The sequence below is a fragment of the Cervus canadensis genome, chromosome 11, assembly GCF_019320065.1.
Source record: "Cervus canadensis isolate Bull #8, Minnesota chromosome 11, ASM1932006v1, whole genome shotgun sequence".
In the NCBI taxonomy this organism is placed as follows: Eukaryota; Metazoa; Chordata; class Mammalia; order Artiodactyla; family Cervidae; genus Cervus; species Cervus canadensis.
In genome coordinates, this window is record NC_057396.1 from 46,603,956 (window position 1) to 46,620,385 (window position 16,430).

At 36.6% G+C, this 16,430-nt stretch overlaps 2 protein-coding genes across 4 annotated transcripts in view; one reads left to right on the forward strand and one right to left on the reverse strand.

Annotated features, from left to right (window-relative positions):
* Window positions 1–16,430, forward strand: part of NUP98 (nucleoporin 98 and 96 precursor) — a 90,419-nt gene that overhangs the window by 50,475 nt on the left and 23,514 nt on the right. For all 3 annotated transcript variants that reach the window (XM_043480931.1, XM_043480933.1, XM_043480932.1), the window contains exons 15-20: window positions 2,269–2,385; window positions 3,405–3,703; window positions 6,129–6,242; window positions 7,161–7,299; window positions 13,496–13,673; window positions 14,437–14,601. In XM_043480931.1, coding sequence (XP_043336866.1) covers window positions 2,269–2,385; window positions 3,405–3,703; window positions 6,129–6,242; window positions 7,161–7,299; window positions 13,496–13,673; window positions 14,437–14,601 — 1,012 coding nt within the window. The remainder of the gene's footprint in view (window positions 1–2,268; window positions 2,386–3,404; window positions 3,704–6,128; window positions 6,243–7,160; window positions 7,300–13,495; window positions 13,674–14,436; window positions 14,602–16,430) is intronic.
* Window positions 1,783–2,134, reverse strand: LOC122449423 (small nuclear ribonucleoprotein G-like). Its single transcript, XM_043480948.1, has one exon. It carries the CDS (start codon window positions 2,123–2,125, stop codon window positions 1,895–1,897), a length of 231 nt encoding a protein of 76 aa, XP_043336883.1. The 5' UTR covers window positions 2,126–2,134; the 3' UTR covers window positions 1,783–1,894.

Consider the following 16,430-nt stretch of genomic DNA (forward strand, 5'->3'; position numbering starts at 1 on the left):
GTGAAGTGGTACCTCATCCTTGTAATTTGCATCCCCTTTATGATGTTGCATATCTTATGTGCTTATTGGCCATTTATCTTCTTTGAAGAAAACTGACAGTAATGAGTTCAAGGATGCTGATATTGATCTTAAGAGTTTTTTTAATGACAGGTGCTTACTGAGATGAGTCAAAGCTGAGCTTCACACCTTGTGCTTTTTATTTTTAGTTCTTAACTGCAGGGGTAGAGACTTTCCAGGTCCCAACACAAAATCGGTGGCATCCACTAGTGCCTCATTCCCTTGGCTCTAGATTCTAGTCTCTGCCTTTCTAGTCCCACAAGACTGTCAGGTTCACCATCAGCCTCTTAGCCTTGCCCTTGGAATCAGAAAAGTCTCCAGGAGAAAAGCAACCCCAAGTATGGGACACCTCCCTGTGCCTCTGTCCCCTCAAATTACTGGTACTGTCATTTTTTACCATCTTGTTGGCTCTTCATGCCTGGAAAGAGTTCTGAGTTTTCTGGTGATCCTCCCTGGGAGAATTAGTCCTCATTACCTAGTCTGCCATCAATAGAAGGGCAAGTTTTATTTTTCATGAAAGTAATAATTTTTTGTTGTCAATTGCCTCTCTCATTGGTTTACTTAATATTTATTTAATAGCACCATTACAATGAGGCGTATACCTAGCATACATAAGTAAGGAACAAACACCACAGGGTGTGTGTGTTTGTTTTGTTTTGTTTTTTTGCCACACCACACAACATGCTGGAGCTAGTTCCTCAACCAGAGATTGAATCCGTGCACTGGAAGCACAGAGTCTAATCACTGGACCTCCAGGGAATTCCCATTGGTTGGTTTTTTTCTTTATTTTTATTTTTATTTTTTTCTCCATCACAGCATTATTATTTTTATTTTTATTTTTATTATTATTATTATTTTTTTTTCCAGTGGGTTTTGTTATACATTGATATGAATCAGCCATGGGGTTTTTTCCTTTAAAAAGAGGAAATGGAGTGTATTAGTTAATCCAGTGACTTTTTAAGTGGAGGTTGATTAAGATTTTATGTATTTTTTCTACTTAGTAAGCTGGTATACTATAGAGGTTCTTGCTTTAAGTAAAACCTGTTGTACACAAACTTGAACGTTTTAGATATTTGTGGTCATTTACATCATTGGATAGCAGAACTTTCTACCCCTCTTTCTTGTCTTTTTTTAAAGAAAACTTTCTCATTTAAACATCTGTCTTCCTTCATTGGCTTCCCTGGTGGTTCAGTGGGAAAGAATCCACCTGCCAACACAGGAAACATGGGTTTAATCCCTGGATCGGGAAGATCCCCTGAAGAAGGAAATGGCAACCCACTCCCGTATTCTTGTCTGGAAAATCCCATGGACAGAGGAGCCTGGTGGGCTGCAGTCCATGGGATCACAAAATAGTCAAACAACAGTGTTCCTTCAAAACAACATGCCAGGTTCTATGCAGGAGCAGTCATAAATCCTGACTGCCAAAAAAATAAAAAAATGTTTTTTAAAGAGAAAAAAGGCATGTAGAAAAATAATTGAAATGCATGACACAGTGTGGGGAGTAAACTAGTGTCTAGACAGATTCCTATGGAGTTAGCAAAGGAAGAGTATTTTCAAGCGCATTTCTTACTTGGTTTTGATGTGCTTAATTAGCTTATTCTTCTAAACACCAGAGTGTCATATATTTGAGACCTATGTTCTGGTTATTTATATATGAGCTGAGTTGGTGAACTGAACTTGTTAGGTCACTTTTTTTTTTTTTTTTTTTTTTTTTTAAAAGTTTATTTAACAAAAAAGTTCAGTAAGAAAATGTACACAACCCAATTTTTCTGGTAGTAAAATGTGGAGAAGGGGACACATGGAAGCAGTTGATTTCCCTGGTGAACACAGCTGTTGTTCATACTCGTTCCAAGGCTTCTAACATGATGATACTATTTCCTCGCATTACCACCATTCCAGTATTGTTCTGTTGCCCACTAGCTGCCATCTCCACACATTCATCTATCACAAGATTCATAAAGGGATCAAATCCCCGCAATATTCCTTGGACATGTCTGCCACCATTTAATTTCAATGATAACTTCTTGTCCATAAATTTCTTCAACTCGGGAGGGTGTGCTTTGCTCATGATGTCTACTCTGCGTTAGGTCACTTTTAGATGCACATGAGTTGAATAAGAGTTCCCTTTCCTACTTGAGGTTTTAAGATAGTCTTTAGTGTAATTTTGTGTGCCTGAGTTCTTTTTTTTTCTTTTGATCTCTGTTTTTATAGGAAGAGCATTAAGAAGTTGGTTTTGAAAAACCTTAACAATAGCAGTCTATTCTCTCCTGTTAATCGTGAGTCAGAAGATCTAGCTTCACCATCTGATTATCCAGAAAATGGAGAGAGGTAACTGAATGCTCTTTTAGGTTATTTCTGGTCGAGAGCCTTGTTTTCATTTAGAAGAGATTCTGAGCTTAGTATTTATTCATTCAAGAAATTTTACGAAGTTGGAAATACAACGGCATATGAGCACTTAGAAGTTATGTTATATTTACCTCAAGTACTATAGACACTAAAATTATTTTTTTCCTGATTCAGTTCTGCAAAACCTTTTTGGTATCCATGTATGTCGTTTTGGACAGGGTTAACATGCATGTGACTCCCCTTACCCCTCTTAAAATAAATTTTGTTTGTGATAGTTATTATAGTGATTATGCATGAAATGATATTCTGTAACCATTTACTATCAACATGGCTATCAACATGATAAGGCTAACCTGCCTCTTTTTAAGTGACTCTGTAACCATTATTATGAATGTAAGATAATTCAGTCAGTTCTCTTTTAATGGTTATTTAGATTATTTTGGTGTTCCTGTATTCAAAATAGTGCTTCAGTGAAAAATCTTTGTATATATGTCTTTGCACTCCTGTTTTTTCGTCTTTGGATAAAATTTTGGTTTGATTTTTCAATAATGAAGCATTTTTTAATACTCTATTGATTATAATATTAAAATTTTTTCAGTTTTATATTATGAAATTCACTACTGATTATTTGACCCCCATATAGTAGATACTCCCTCCCTTCGTTAAGCTAAAAATTGTGACACTCAGATTCATTCATTCATTATAATAGATCAGTTAAAGTCATGGAATCTACATTCAGTCTTCATGAGTTACAGTGCTAACTCTAGCGCTTATAGTTTTGTGACCTTGACAAGTTATTTTTCTGTGTCTGAGTTTTTTGTAAAATACAGAGAATGATAGCAGCCTATTTTATAGGATTACTGTAAGTATTAAGTGAATTTTTAATACATGGAGTTACATAGAACAGTGTCAGATACTTAATGAAGGCCTAGTAATGATTGATTGTTGCTGTTTCACTGCAGGGGGCTAAAATAGTATTTGTTTACTTTTCCCCTTTTCAGATTCAGTTTTCTGAGCAAACCAGTGGATGAGAATCATCAGCAGGATGGAGAAGATGATTCTCTTGTGTCACGTTTTTATACTAACCCTATTGCCAAACCCATTCCTCAAACCCCAGAAAGTGCTGGAAATAAACATAACAGCAGCAACAGTGTAGATGATACCATCGTTGCATTAAACATGCGTGCTGCCTTGCGAAATGGACTGGAAGGAAGCAGTGAAGAGACCTCTTTTCATGAGGAGTCACTGCAGGATGACCGAGAAGAAATCGAAAATAATACTTACCATATACATCCGGCAGGTCAGATTCAGATCCCTTACCAGTCATTTGAGACCTCTTATTGATCACATATTTTCATCATAATAGAAGTTAGCTATCTGAACTTCTAAATATTTTTTATTGCATTTTTATGAAAGTTAACATTTGAACATTTGTCACTAATGCTATGGTTGATTTGGAATTCACATCGTTTTGTACCTTTGGAGTAGTCAGAATTCATTTCGTTAATTATCCTGTTATATTTTAAATACCCCAAGTTTTGTAGCGAGAGGGACTATCCTTATAACTTTTTTTAGCTTCATAAATTCACATAGATTGCCTATTCATTTTTTTAATTAAAATTATAGCAGTAATTACTTATATGATTTTTGAGATTTGAATTAAAGTATACAGACCATAATGGTAGAATAGAGTAGGCATTCAAATGTTAATGGTTGTTTGGTTATTATCACTTTAGTTCTGTGTTTTTCTTTTTTGTCCCCAACAATGAACTGACTAGTTTATGCCAACTAACCTGTGACATAGCATAAACTGCAAGATTGAAGTATCTTGATGGGATGCTTAAAGTTTGTCTTTTTTTCTCTGCTGACTTATCTCATTTGGGTTTTGACAATATCATTACATTTCCCCTTCCCCTTTTAGCTGAGATACAGTTTACATATAGTGAAGTATATAGGTCTTAAGTGTTCATTTCAATAAATTTAGACATATATATACACATATATATATATATGTATGTATACTCATATATACAAACACATATACTCAAGAGAGAATATTTCTTTAACCCTGGAAAGTTCCTTTGTGTTCCCATCTCCAGAAATCAACCATAGTCTGGTTTCTGTCACATAGATTAGTTCTTCCTAGTTTGTTTGTTTTTTTTAATTTATGTTTTGGCCAGGACACGTGACTTGTAGGATCTTAGTTCCCCAAGCAGGGATCTAACCCTGCCCTCAGCAGTGACAGCACAGAGTCCTAACCACTGGAATGCCAGGGAATTCCCTTTCCTGTTCTTTTTTTTTTTTTTTTAATATATTTTTTAAAACATTTAACAATTTTAATTATTGACTTATCTTTGGCTGCACTGGGTCTGCTTGTTGCACACGGGCCTTCTGTAGTTGCAGCAAGCTGGGGATACTCTTCAGTTGTGGCTGCACAGGCTTCTCATTGTGGTGCTTCTCTTGTTGGAGCGCATAGGCTCTAAGGCATGCTGGCTTCAGTAGTTGTGGCACACAGTAGCTGTGGTGCATAGGCTTAGTTACCCTGAAGCATGTGGGATCTTCCCAGACCAGGGATCAAACCTGTGTCCCCTGCATTGGCAGGTGTATTTTCTTATGAGATTTTATCCATGATGTATATTTATCAGCATTTGGTTCTTTTTTACTACCATGTAGCATTGCATTATATAAATGTGACAAATTTAGTTTCTCCATGCTCTTAGTGAACTTTTGAGGTTATTTTGCAGTATATATTAATGTGTCTATAAACTTCTATGTCTAATTATCTTATTGCCTTCGTATATATCTTCTGGTCACATGGTACACTAAGGAAACAACTTTATTCTTTAACATTAAGAGTCCTGTGTTATCTGTGTTTGTATTTAGACAGCTACATGAGTTCATTATGATACTACATCTTAAATACTCAGTTACGATTTTTTTAAATTGTTTCTAGTTTTTTCACTGACCTTCTTTGTTGCCTCCCAATTTAGAATTCCAGTCTCAAGAACACTCTAACAACCCCCTAAAACTTAAGCATATTGAGTGGGCATTGCTGGAGACTAATTTAATCTTATATGGGCCTTAAACTCTTGTATGGACCTTTCTCAGAAAGCAAGTTAGCCTGATCTCTGCCTGTTAATGGAACAGGAGTGGTTAGAGCAAGCATACTCATGTTGTATTTTCTTCGATTTCTTCTGCTATCTACTTAGTTAGTACTTTTTAAAATAACATTAATGTATGGAAAAAAAAATAAAATAACATTAATGTAGACCTTTAAGTTTCCAGTTGTTCGCATGACTTTCTCATGCAGGATTTTTCGTCTTGATTTCCATGAGTTTTAAAAACGTGTAGTATACTGTCATATGTATGTTCTCCAAACTTACTTAACCGTGTGAGTAAGTTTTTTTAAATCCTTGGTTTTTTTTAAATACTTGGTTTCTCTTAGGAATGGTGTTTCTTAAAAAATCAGCTAGGGAGAGGGGGCGTGGTAGAAATCAGCTGGGCTTAGGGGTGAGTAGAAAAAAAGACCAGTTTGGAAAAATGCTTTATTTCTATATATTTTCTTTTTATATAGTAATTTATTTACTGATTCTATCAGGTAATTTTTTAAATTATCCACTCTAAAAGTATTTTTACAATGAAAAAGTGAAATGAATATTGCTGAAAATTCCTCTAACTGATGTCAGTCACAACCAGTACTTTATTTTTGGTTTCTTTTGTCGTAGGCATCATTCTCACTAAGGTTGGCTACTATACTATTCCATCCATGGATGACCTTGCTAAAATTACCAATGAAAAAGGAGAGTGCATTGTCTCTGACTTCACTATTGGTCGTAAAGGTGAGTCTAAATTTAGGAGTTAGTGGAGTATAAGCCAGAAATCTGCACCTTGTCTTTGTAATTAAGTGAAGGAAGTGCTTGGTAGCTAAATTTGTTTTTTACCTACATTTGGACTACCTTGGCCTGAATGGACACTTTGATTAACAAGTAACAAAAAGACTAAAACTTTTTAATATTCTTTAGCAATTATTTGGCTCATTGCAATTTTCTACAATTAAAATACTGTAAATAGCAAATACTAAGTGAGAAAATTTATGAGATGGGTAATAATTAGGTTGTTTCATATTATTATGTTATTACAGATAAAATTTTCTTGGGGAAAAAAATCTCATCTTGCTATATTGTATTAAAAGAAGAGCTCAAGTATTTTAATTCATACTATAGGCTGGGTGCCAAGGGTTGCTTATATAGGAGCCATACAGATACTTAGGGCTTCCCAGGTGGTACTAGTGGTAAAGAACCTGTCCCCCAATGCAGGAGTTCTCAGAGAGGCGGGTTTGATCCCTGGGTTGGGAAGATTCCCTGGAGGGGAGGACATGGCAACCCACTTCAGTATTCTTACCTGGATAATCCCATGGACAGAGTAGCCTGACAGGCAACCATAGGGTTGCACAGAGTCAGACACACTAAAGCAACTTAACATGCATGTTAAGTATCTGGGAAGATACTTGGGGAGAGATTTTAAAAGGCTTCTTTGAGGATAACACAAGTACTGTACAAATGTATATATTAAGCCAGGTAACAATGTATTTGATGTCACCTTCTAATATTAAAGATGAAATAACTCATTCAAGGAATTACTGGGTTATTTAAAATATAGATTAATGTTTAAAGCTGCTTGCTCCTTCACTGGAAGTATAAAGTGGGTATTTGCCTTCTATATAGGACGAGTTTCTAACTCTTTGCTCTGATTTATAGGTTATGGTTCGATCTATTTTGAAGGAGATGTGAATTTGACAAATCTAAATTTAGATGACATTGTACATATCCGAAGGAAAGAAGTGATTGTCTACTTAGATGATAACCAAAAACCACCTGTGGGTGAAGGACTAAATAGGTATGAGTTTATTTACATATTTAACAACTAATCAGGTAAATCACAATCTTTTTCTGTTAACACAGGTATATTCGTATTATATACATTTTCCTGCAACTTGTCTCTTAGACTTAACTATGTGATTATTGTATGTGATTATTATTTCTGTGCTTTCACTTAAAAATATAAGTGATATGGGACATTCCTGGTGGTCCAGAGGTTAAGAATCTGCAAACTAATGCAGGGGACACAGGTTCGATCCCTGGTCCGGAAACTAAGATCCCTCATGGTGCTTGGCAACTAAGCCCATGCCCTAGAGCCCACGAGCCACAATTACTAAAGCCCGTGCATCCAGAGCTCATACTCCACAACAAGAGAAGGGACCACAATGAGAGGCCAGCACACTGCAACTAGAGAGTAGCTCCCACTCGCCGCAGCTAGAGAAAGCCTGTGTGCAGCAACAGAGACCCAGCGAAGCCAAAACAATAAAAAGTATAAGTGATAAAGAAGTGCTACATTTGTACTTTTTTGACTCCTTTCCATAATATTATCAGATCCAATTGTTTCCAAAATCTTTTGGAAAACACTTTTTAGTAGTATTTTTGTTCTTTTTTTAATTATTTTATTTTTGGTTGCACTGGGTCTTCGTTGCTGCGTGCAGGCTTTCTTTTCTTATAGTGATTGGGGGCTACTCTTCACAGCGGTGCATCGACTTCTTATTGCGGTGGTTTCTGTGTTGCAGAACACAGGCTGTAGGCGCAGTTGTGGCACATGGGCTCAGTAGTTGTGGCTTGTGAGCCCTAGAGCACACAGGCTTCAGTAATTGTGGCATGTGGGCTCAGTAGTTGTGGCGTGAGGACTCTAGTTGCTCCATGGCATGTGGAATCTTCTTGGACCAAGGATCGAACTCTTGTCCTCTGCATTGGCAGGTGGATTCTTTTCCACTGTGCCACCAGGAAAGTCCCGTAATAGTATTTTCTTTTTCCCCTTTTTTCTGTATCTTTAGTGTGAGATACTAATTTCTAATGCAGGCCAGGTCAAAGAGCCATAGTTAAAATCCTTTATGTTCACAACCCACTGATACTGAACCAGGAAGAAATAGAAGATGTGAAGAACCATGAAACTAATAAGGAAATTGAAGTAGTAATCAGTATCCCCTGCTCCTACAGCTCCACCAAAGCCCTGGACCAGATGGCTCACTGGTGAAGTTTACCAAACATTTAAAGAGAAATTTATACCAGTTCTCCTCAACCTCTTCCCCAAAATAGAGGAGGGAGCATTTCTAACTAACTCTGTGAGGGAAACATTTCCCTGAGTCCAAAGCTAAATAAAGGTGCTGTAAGAAAAGAAGACTACAGACCAATATGTTTAATATATATTAATGTAAATACCCTCAACAAAATAACTATCAAACAGAATTGAGTGGTGCATCAACTGGATTACACACCGTGACCAAATAGGATTTGTGTCTGAAATGTACAGATGGCTTAACATATAAAAATTGATGAATGTAATGCATCACATTGACAGGACAAAAGAAAAAAAACACATGATCATCACTGTTGATGCAGAAAAAGCACTAGACAAAATTTAACACTGTTCATGATAGAAAATAGAGTTAGAAGGAAACTACTAAACGTAATAAAAGCCATGTTAGAAAAACTCATAGTGGACATCATTTGTTGTTGTTCAGTCGCTAAGTCATGTCCTACTCTTTGCGACCTCATGAACTGTAGCACGTCAGGCTTCCCTGTCCTTCACATTGAGTCGGGTGATGCCATCCAACCTTCTCATCCTGTCGCTTCTTCCTTCTCCTGCCTTCAGTTTTTCCCAGCATCAGGTTATTTTTCCAATGAGTCCACTCTTCACATCAGGTGGCCAAAGTATTGGAGCTTCAGTCCTTCCAATGAATATTCAGGGTTGATTTCCTTTAGTATTGACTAGTTTGATTTCCTTGCTGTCCAAGGGTCTCAAGAGACTTCTCCAGCACCACAATTCAAAAGCATCAATTCTTCAGTGCTCAGCCTTCTTTAGGTCCAACTCTCACATCCGTACATGATGACTCCTGGAAAAACCATAGCTTTGACTATATGGACCTTTGTCAGCAAAGTGATGGCTTTGCTTTTTAATATGCTGCCTAGGTTTGTCATAGGTTTTTTCCAAGGAGCAAGTGTCTTTTAATTTTGTGGCTGCAGTCACCGTCCACAGTGTCTTTGGAGCCCAACAAAATAAAATCTGCCACTGTTTCCACTTTTTCCCCGTCTATTTGCCATGAAGTGCTGGGACCGGTTTTAAGCCAGCATTTTCACTCTTTTTCACCTTCATCAAGAGCTCTTTAGTTCCTCTTTGTTTTCTGCCATTAGAGTGGTATCATCTGTATATCAGAGGTTGTCGATATTTCTCCCAGCAGTCTTGAGTCCAGCGTGAAATTCATCTAGCCGAGCATTTCACATGATGTACTTACTCTACATGTAAGTTAAATAAGTAGGGTGACAGTATACAGCCTTGACATGCTCTTTTCCCAAGTTTGAACCAATCTGTTAGTCCCTGTCCAGCTCCAACTGTTGTTTCTTGACCTGCATATAGGTTTCTCAGGTGGCAGATAAGGTGGTCTGGTATTCCCATCTCTTAAGAATTTTCCAGTTTATAGTGATCCACACAGTCAAAGGCTTTAGCATAGTCAATGATGCAGAAGTAGATGTTTTTCTGGAACTCTCTTGCTTTTTCAGTGATCCAGTGGATGTTGGCAATTTGATCGCTGATTCCTCTGCCTTTTCGAAATCCTGCTTGTACATCTGAAAGTTCTCAGATCACATGCTGCTGAAGCCTAGCTTGAAGAATTTTGAGCATAACCTTGTTAGCATGTGAAATGAGCACAATTGTATGGTAGTATGAACATTCTTTGGCATTGCCTTTCTTTGTGATTCGAATAAAACTGATCTTCTTCCAGTCCTGGGCCACTGCTGAATTTTCCAAATTTGCTGACATATTGAGTGTAGCACTTTAACAGCATCATCTTTTAGAATTTTAAAAGCTCAGCTAGAATTCCATCACCTCCACTAGCTTTGTTCGTTGTAATGCTTCCTGAGGCCCACTTGACTTCACACTCTAGGATGTCTGGCTCTAGGTTAATGACTCTACCATCTTAGTTATCTGAATCACTAAGATCTTTTTTGTAGAGTTCTCTTTGTATTCTTGCCACCTCTTCTTAATCTCTTCTGTTCTTTTAGGTCCTTGCCGTTTCTGTCTTTTATTGTGCTCATCCTTGCATGAAATGTTCCCTTGGTATCTCTAATTTTCTTGGAGAGATCTCTAGTCTTTACCATTCTATTGTTTTCCTCTGTTTCTTTGCATTGTTCATTGAAGAAGTCCTCATCTCATCGCTATTCTCTGGAACTCTGCATTCAGTTGGGTATATCTTTCCCTTTCTTCTTTGCCTTTTGTTTCTCTTCTTTCCTCAGTGAACATCATAAAAAGAAAAGGAAGTGTTAGTCACTCAGTTGTGTCCAGCCCATGGGTTGTAGCCCACCAGGCTTCTCTGTCCATGGGATTCTCCAGGCAAGAATACTGAAGTGGATTGCCATTGCCTTCTCCAGGGGATCTTCTGTAGTTAAAGACTGAGAGCTTTTCTTATAAGATCAGGAATAAGACAGTAATGTTTGCTTTTGCCACCAGCATTCAACATAATACTGTAAGTCTTAACCAAAGCAGTTAAACAAGATAAAGATTAAAGATATTCAAATTGGAAAGAAAGATGTTATGTTCTCTCCCTTTACAGATGATGTGATCTTATATGTAGAAAGCCTAAAAATTCCACACAAAAAAGCTTACAGCTAATGAACAAATTTAGCAAGGTAGCAAGATGCAAAATCAACACAGTAAAATCAGTTGAGTTTCTGTACACTGACAATCTGAAAAGGTAGTTATGAAAACATTTTTGTTTATAATGGCATCAAAAAGAATACTTTAGGAATAAACTTAACCAAAGAGGCAAAAAACTTATACACTGAAAACTACAAAATGTTGTTAAGAGAAATTAAAGAAGGCAAATAAATGAAAAGATATCCCATGTTCATGGATTGGAGGACCTAAAATTGTTAAGATATCCATGCTACCCAAAGCAGCCTACTGACTTAATGCAATCCGTGTCAACATCCAAGCTTCATCTTTTGCAGAAATAGGAAAAATGATCCAAAATGTAAAGAATCTCAAGGGTACCATGAGCAGTCAAATTAACCTTAAAAAACAACAAAGCTGGAGGAATTGGACTTTCTGACTTGAAAACAAAGGTACAGTAACTGAAACTGTTACTGGCATAAAGACAAATGTATATGGAACAGAACAGGCAGCCCACACAGGAGACCTCACATAAATGGTTAAATGTTGACAGAGTTATCAAGACCATGCAGTGGGGAAAGAACAGTTTCTTCAACAAATGGTTTTGGGAAAACTGGATATCCGTAACAGAAGAATGAAGTTGGACCCTTACCTTAATGCCATAAAGAAAAATCAATTCAAAACTGATCAACGATCTAAAACATAAGACTTAAAACTATAAAAAAAACTGGTATAATATGTTTCACACCATATTTGACAAGAATTTCCTGGGTATGATTCTAAATGCATAGGCAGCAAATAGTGAAAATAAACTAGACTACATCAGAATTTTTAGGGCTTTCCTGGTGGCTCAGATGGTAAAGCGTCTGCCTACAATGCAGGAGACGCAGGTTTGATCTCTGGGTTGGGAAGATCCTTTGGAGAAGGAAATGGCAACCCACTCCAGTACTCTTGCCTGGATAATCCTGTGGATGGAGGAGCGTGGTAGGCTATTGTCCATGGGGTCACAAAGAGTTGGACACAACTGAGCAACTTCACTTTCACTTTCACATCAAAATTTAAAACTTCTGTACGTCGAAGAACCCAGTCAACAAAATGAAGAGTCAGCAAATTGTGTCTCTAGTGTAAAGGGTTAATATCCAGAGTATGAGCGGTAAAGGGTTAATATCCAGAGTATGAAGAACTATCGCTCAACCATTTAAAAAAAAAAAAAAATGTTCAGAGAACTTGAATACACAATATAACAGACAGATGGCCAACAAGCACATGAAAAGATGCTCAACCCATTAGGAGGTTAATTTAAAAGAAAAATAACATTTTTGCAGGAGTATGGAAAACTGGAACCTTTGTGTATTTTGGTGAGACTGTTGTGCAGCTGTTGTGAAAGAGTATATGGCTCCTCAAAAATTAGGAGTGACCCAGCATTTCCACTTCTGGGTATATATCCAAAAGAATTGAAAACAGAGTCTTGAAAAATGTACATACCCATATTCATAGCAGCACTATTCATAATAGTCAAGAGATAGAAGAAACCCAAGTGTACATGAATAAACAAAATGTATATACACACCATGGAATATTACTTAGTCTTAAAAAGGAAGGAAACTTTCACATGCTGCAGAATGGATGAACCTTCAGGACATGATGCTCAGTGATTTAAGCCAGCTGCAGAAAGAAAAATACTGAGAGTCACATGATTTGAGGCATCTAGAGTGTCAAATTCATAGGAGCAGTAGAATAGTGATAACTTTTATTATACCTTCTTACCTCAATGGAAAATAATGTTAAAGAAAACTCACCTGTTTTTATGTGGTAATCACTGTACTAGATGCAAGGCATACTGAATGAATAAGGGCACAGTCCTTAATCTCAGATGTTGCTATTAGAAGGAATACATTACCATTATTATTATCAATTCACACTCATTATTTAATGGTTAATGTTAATACTGTGATGCTCCTGATACCTCATTCTGCAAGCTTTTGTCATTAGTGGTAGTTGCTGCTATTATTCCTGTTGTTTTTACAAAGTACAGTAGTAGTATAAGACCTTCACTAAGATTTAGGTCTTTGGACTAGACTTGGTCAAGGATGCATGGCTTAAAAGTTATTAAAATCAGATTGTAAATAATTGATGTGCCATGGTAGTTTGAAATAAGTGGAGTTTGATGCTCTTGAACCAGATCTTTAGCTAGTTGATATGGGGGTAATTCCTTACTCTTAAGGCTAACTACCTTTGGAGCCAAGACTCAGGTTTATGAAACATCTGCAGAATAATTCCAAAGTAACACAGGTACCTTTTTTGCTGTATATATAGATGTTACTTAGCTTTCTGGTCATAAATATGAAACATTTACGTTTTATTTGATTGTACATTACAGAAAGGCTGAAGTTACATTGGATGGAGTTTGGCCAACAGATAAAACATCTCGCTGTTTAATAAAGAGCCCAGATCGACTTGCTGATATCAACTACGAGGGAAGATTGGAAGCAGTTTCAAGGAAACAGGGAGCTCAGTTCAAAGAGTACCGTCCTGAAACGGGTTCTTGGGTGTTTAAGGTATAGTTGCTTAACCTTGTTCTCGTAAACTGTAGTTAGAAATTATAAATGGTGTATAGTATATAAGTTACATAGTTCTGATTAAACTGTAGCTATGAACTGTGTTAGAAGAGATCTTTTCTTAAATTGTTTTTACAGATTAGGAAAAAGATGTAAAGATTGATCTAAAGATACACCATAATTTACTTCAAATTACACATCTCATTAAACCCCAGAGCAGTATGGAGCTATTATAAACTTCATCCTATCTTATAACCACTTAGATACACTTCTTTGGTGTGGTTTTTCTAATTTGGGGATATCAGGCAAAATTTTTGTCTCTTGATAAATCAGTTTTCTCAAATAATTGTTCTTCTTTTAAAGATTTCTAGGGTGTAAAAGTTGACTTGCTCCATTCCTTGCTAGTTTAGTCCAGTGGATTCTTTCTCTTCTAGACCAGTTGGATTATTTAGCTTGTTGAAGGCCCTTGTGTAGGTCAAGAACAACTAGACAGTATATATATATGTAAAAATAGTAATGGCTCTTTTGGATATTTTTTTCTGCATTAATGTAAAGTTAATAATTATATGAGCAACTAGTACACCTACCAAACACCATCTAAATCTTAGAGAAACAATAAAATGTGGTTAGGTGACATTTTACTGTGCTTTAAATACTTTGATCTCCCTCTCCGTTATTATTTTTTTAAAGCAAATTCTGCAAGATTGCAGCCTTTCTGAATATATCAGTTTTGAAACTGATTTTGTTGGATTTTTCTCCTTAGGTCTCTCATTTTTCTAAGTATGGCCTTCAGGATTCTGATGAAGAGGAGGAGGAACGGCCTTCCAAAACTAGTACAAAGAAGTTGAAGACTGCCCCTTTACCTCCTGCAGGCCAGGCTACACCATTCCAGATGGCTCTTAATGGCAAACCAGCACCTCCACCCCAGGTAGAGACGGGACAATGAATTTGAATGGAGTCCATGATACAGAAGTTGAAAAAGCAAGTCATTCAGCTAGTACAAAGCTGTTCTATGATCCCTCGAACTTTGAAGAGTACAAATGTATTTGCAGTCACGTTAAGAGAAGTACAAGGGGGAGGGCATGAGGTGGTACTGGTATCTCGTGTTTACTTGAGAGATTTAAAGAATTCTCTTGCTGTTTGGATCATTCCTTCTACAGATTGTCATTCTTAAACACCTCCCTCTTTTCATTTGGACTTGCTGAATTTTGTGCTCAGTGATCAACTTAAGATAGTATTTTGCTTGTGTGGGTTAATGCAAAGTAAATCCTACTTTTGTTGACTACCTAATGTGCAGTTTAATTTTGTTACCTCCATGGTTTTTTAAAAGTTCAATTAGCTTTCTGCAAGGATTTTTAACTCCATTTTTCTCAAGTTGTTTGCTTATACTTCAGGTAATCTCTTAATATTTGTATTTTAACAATACATAATCTTTATGAAAATACATAAGCTTTACAATATAAGTGAATTACTTGGCTTGGGGAGAGTAGGGGCTGCATTATTTATTGTAATTACTTGTATCATACTCTTATGGTATTGTTAAGCCAGTATAAACCTTTGTCCTTGTAAGGAAAGGTTTGTAATTTAAATATCAGGTAGATTTTTTGCTGACTCATAAAAGTTTTACTTTCATTTGGATGTTGTTTATATTCAATCAAGTTATAACATTTTTTTTTCCTCTGCTGCCATATTCCTTCAAAGAAGAATTTGATACAAAATTTCTTTGTAAAGCATCCTCTACCTCTCATCTGCTAAAGCAGGACCTTTTGGAGTTTTCCACGCTATAATTCTTACGGCTGCTGAAATGTGCGATTTTTATGATTGATTAAATAATTCTTGGGAGGCAACTTTCTTGAGAGTTTTGTGTACATATGTTCATGTTTGCGTGTTTGGGGGAGGATATGATATCAGTGGGAAATGGGAAATACGTTGACTTTTATGTTTATAATTATAGCATTTAGAATATCCCTCTATTTAGAATACATCTCTTCCGAACTAGAAAAATGGTGTAAATGAACTCGATTTTCCAGTTACCCACATTCATTTTGTCTGAATCATATGCTTTGTATAATCTCCCTTTCCAACATGGTTTTTTAATCTTACAGTGTATGTATTTCTTTGGATAAGAATCAGATACCTTTTTCTCCCAATAAAAGTAATATGTAAGGTCCTAAAGATACAGTTAAAAAAGAAGAACTTCATCTTGTGGACATATCAAATTTATACAGTGTTGGCCATCAGTGATTTTTAGGCTCGTTAACTTCCAGAATACAAATAGTAAATAACTATAAAATATTGTGATGGCACTGCAGTAGGTGAGAGTCTTAAAAACTGAGCACCAGAAAATTTCAGGAAAACAAGGTTCTAGGACTAAGGGAGGTGGTAAGGATCAAGATGGGCAAAGAGAATATCATGAATTAGGTATCTTTTTCAGATAATCTCATTTGATTGAGGAAGTAGATGGTCCTCCTTTTGGATGCGGAAGGGAGAAATGGGTAGACTTGTTTAGATATTTGGGCTAATGTGTTAGAGGAGAAACAGGGAACTCTGAAGAACTTTTTTGTCCCAATGCCTAGTGACCTGCATGATGTTAGGAGAAATGCCAGTGACTGCGCAGTTTTTAAGTTATAAGCAACAGAAGCTACATTTTACTTGGCATGAGGAAAATAACCTGAGCCATCTGAATAAACTGGAAACAGCAATCTTCTCATCCCAGCATCAAGATGACTGTCTTCACACTGTCACCCGGCTCCCTGA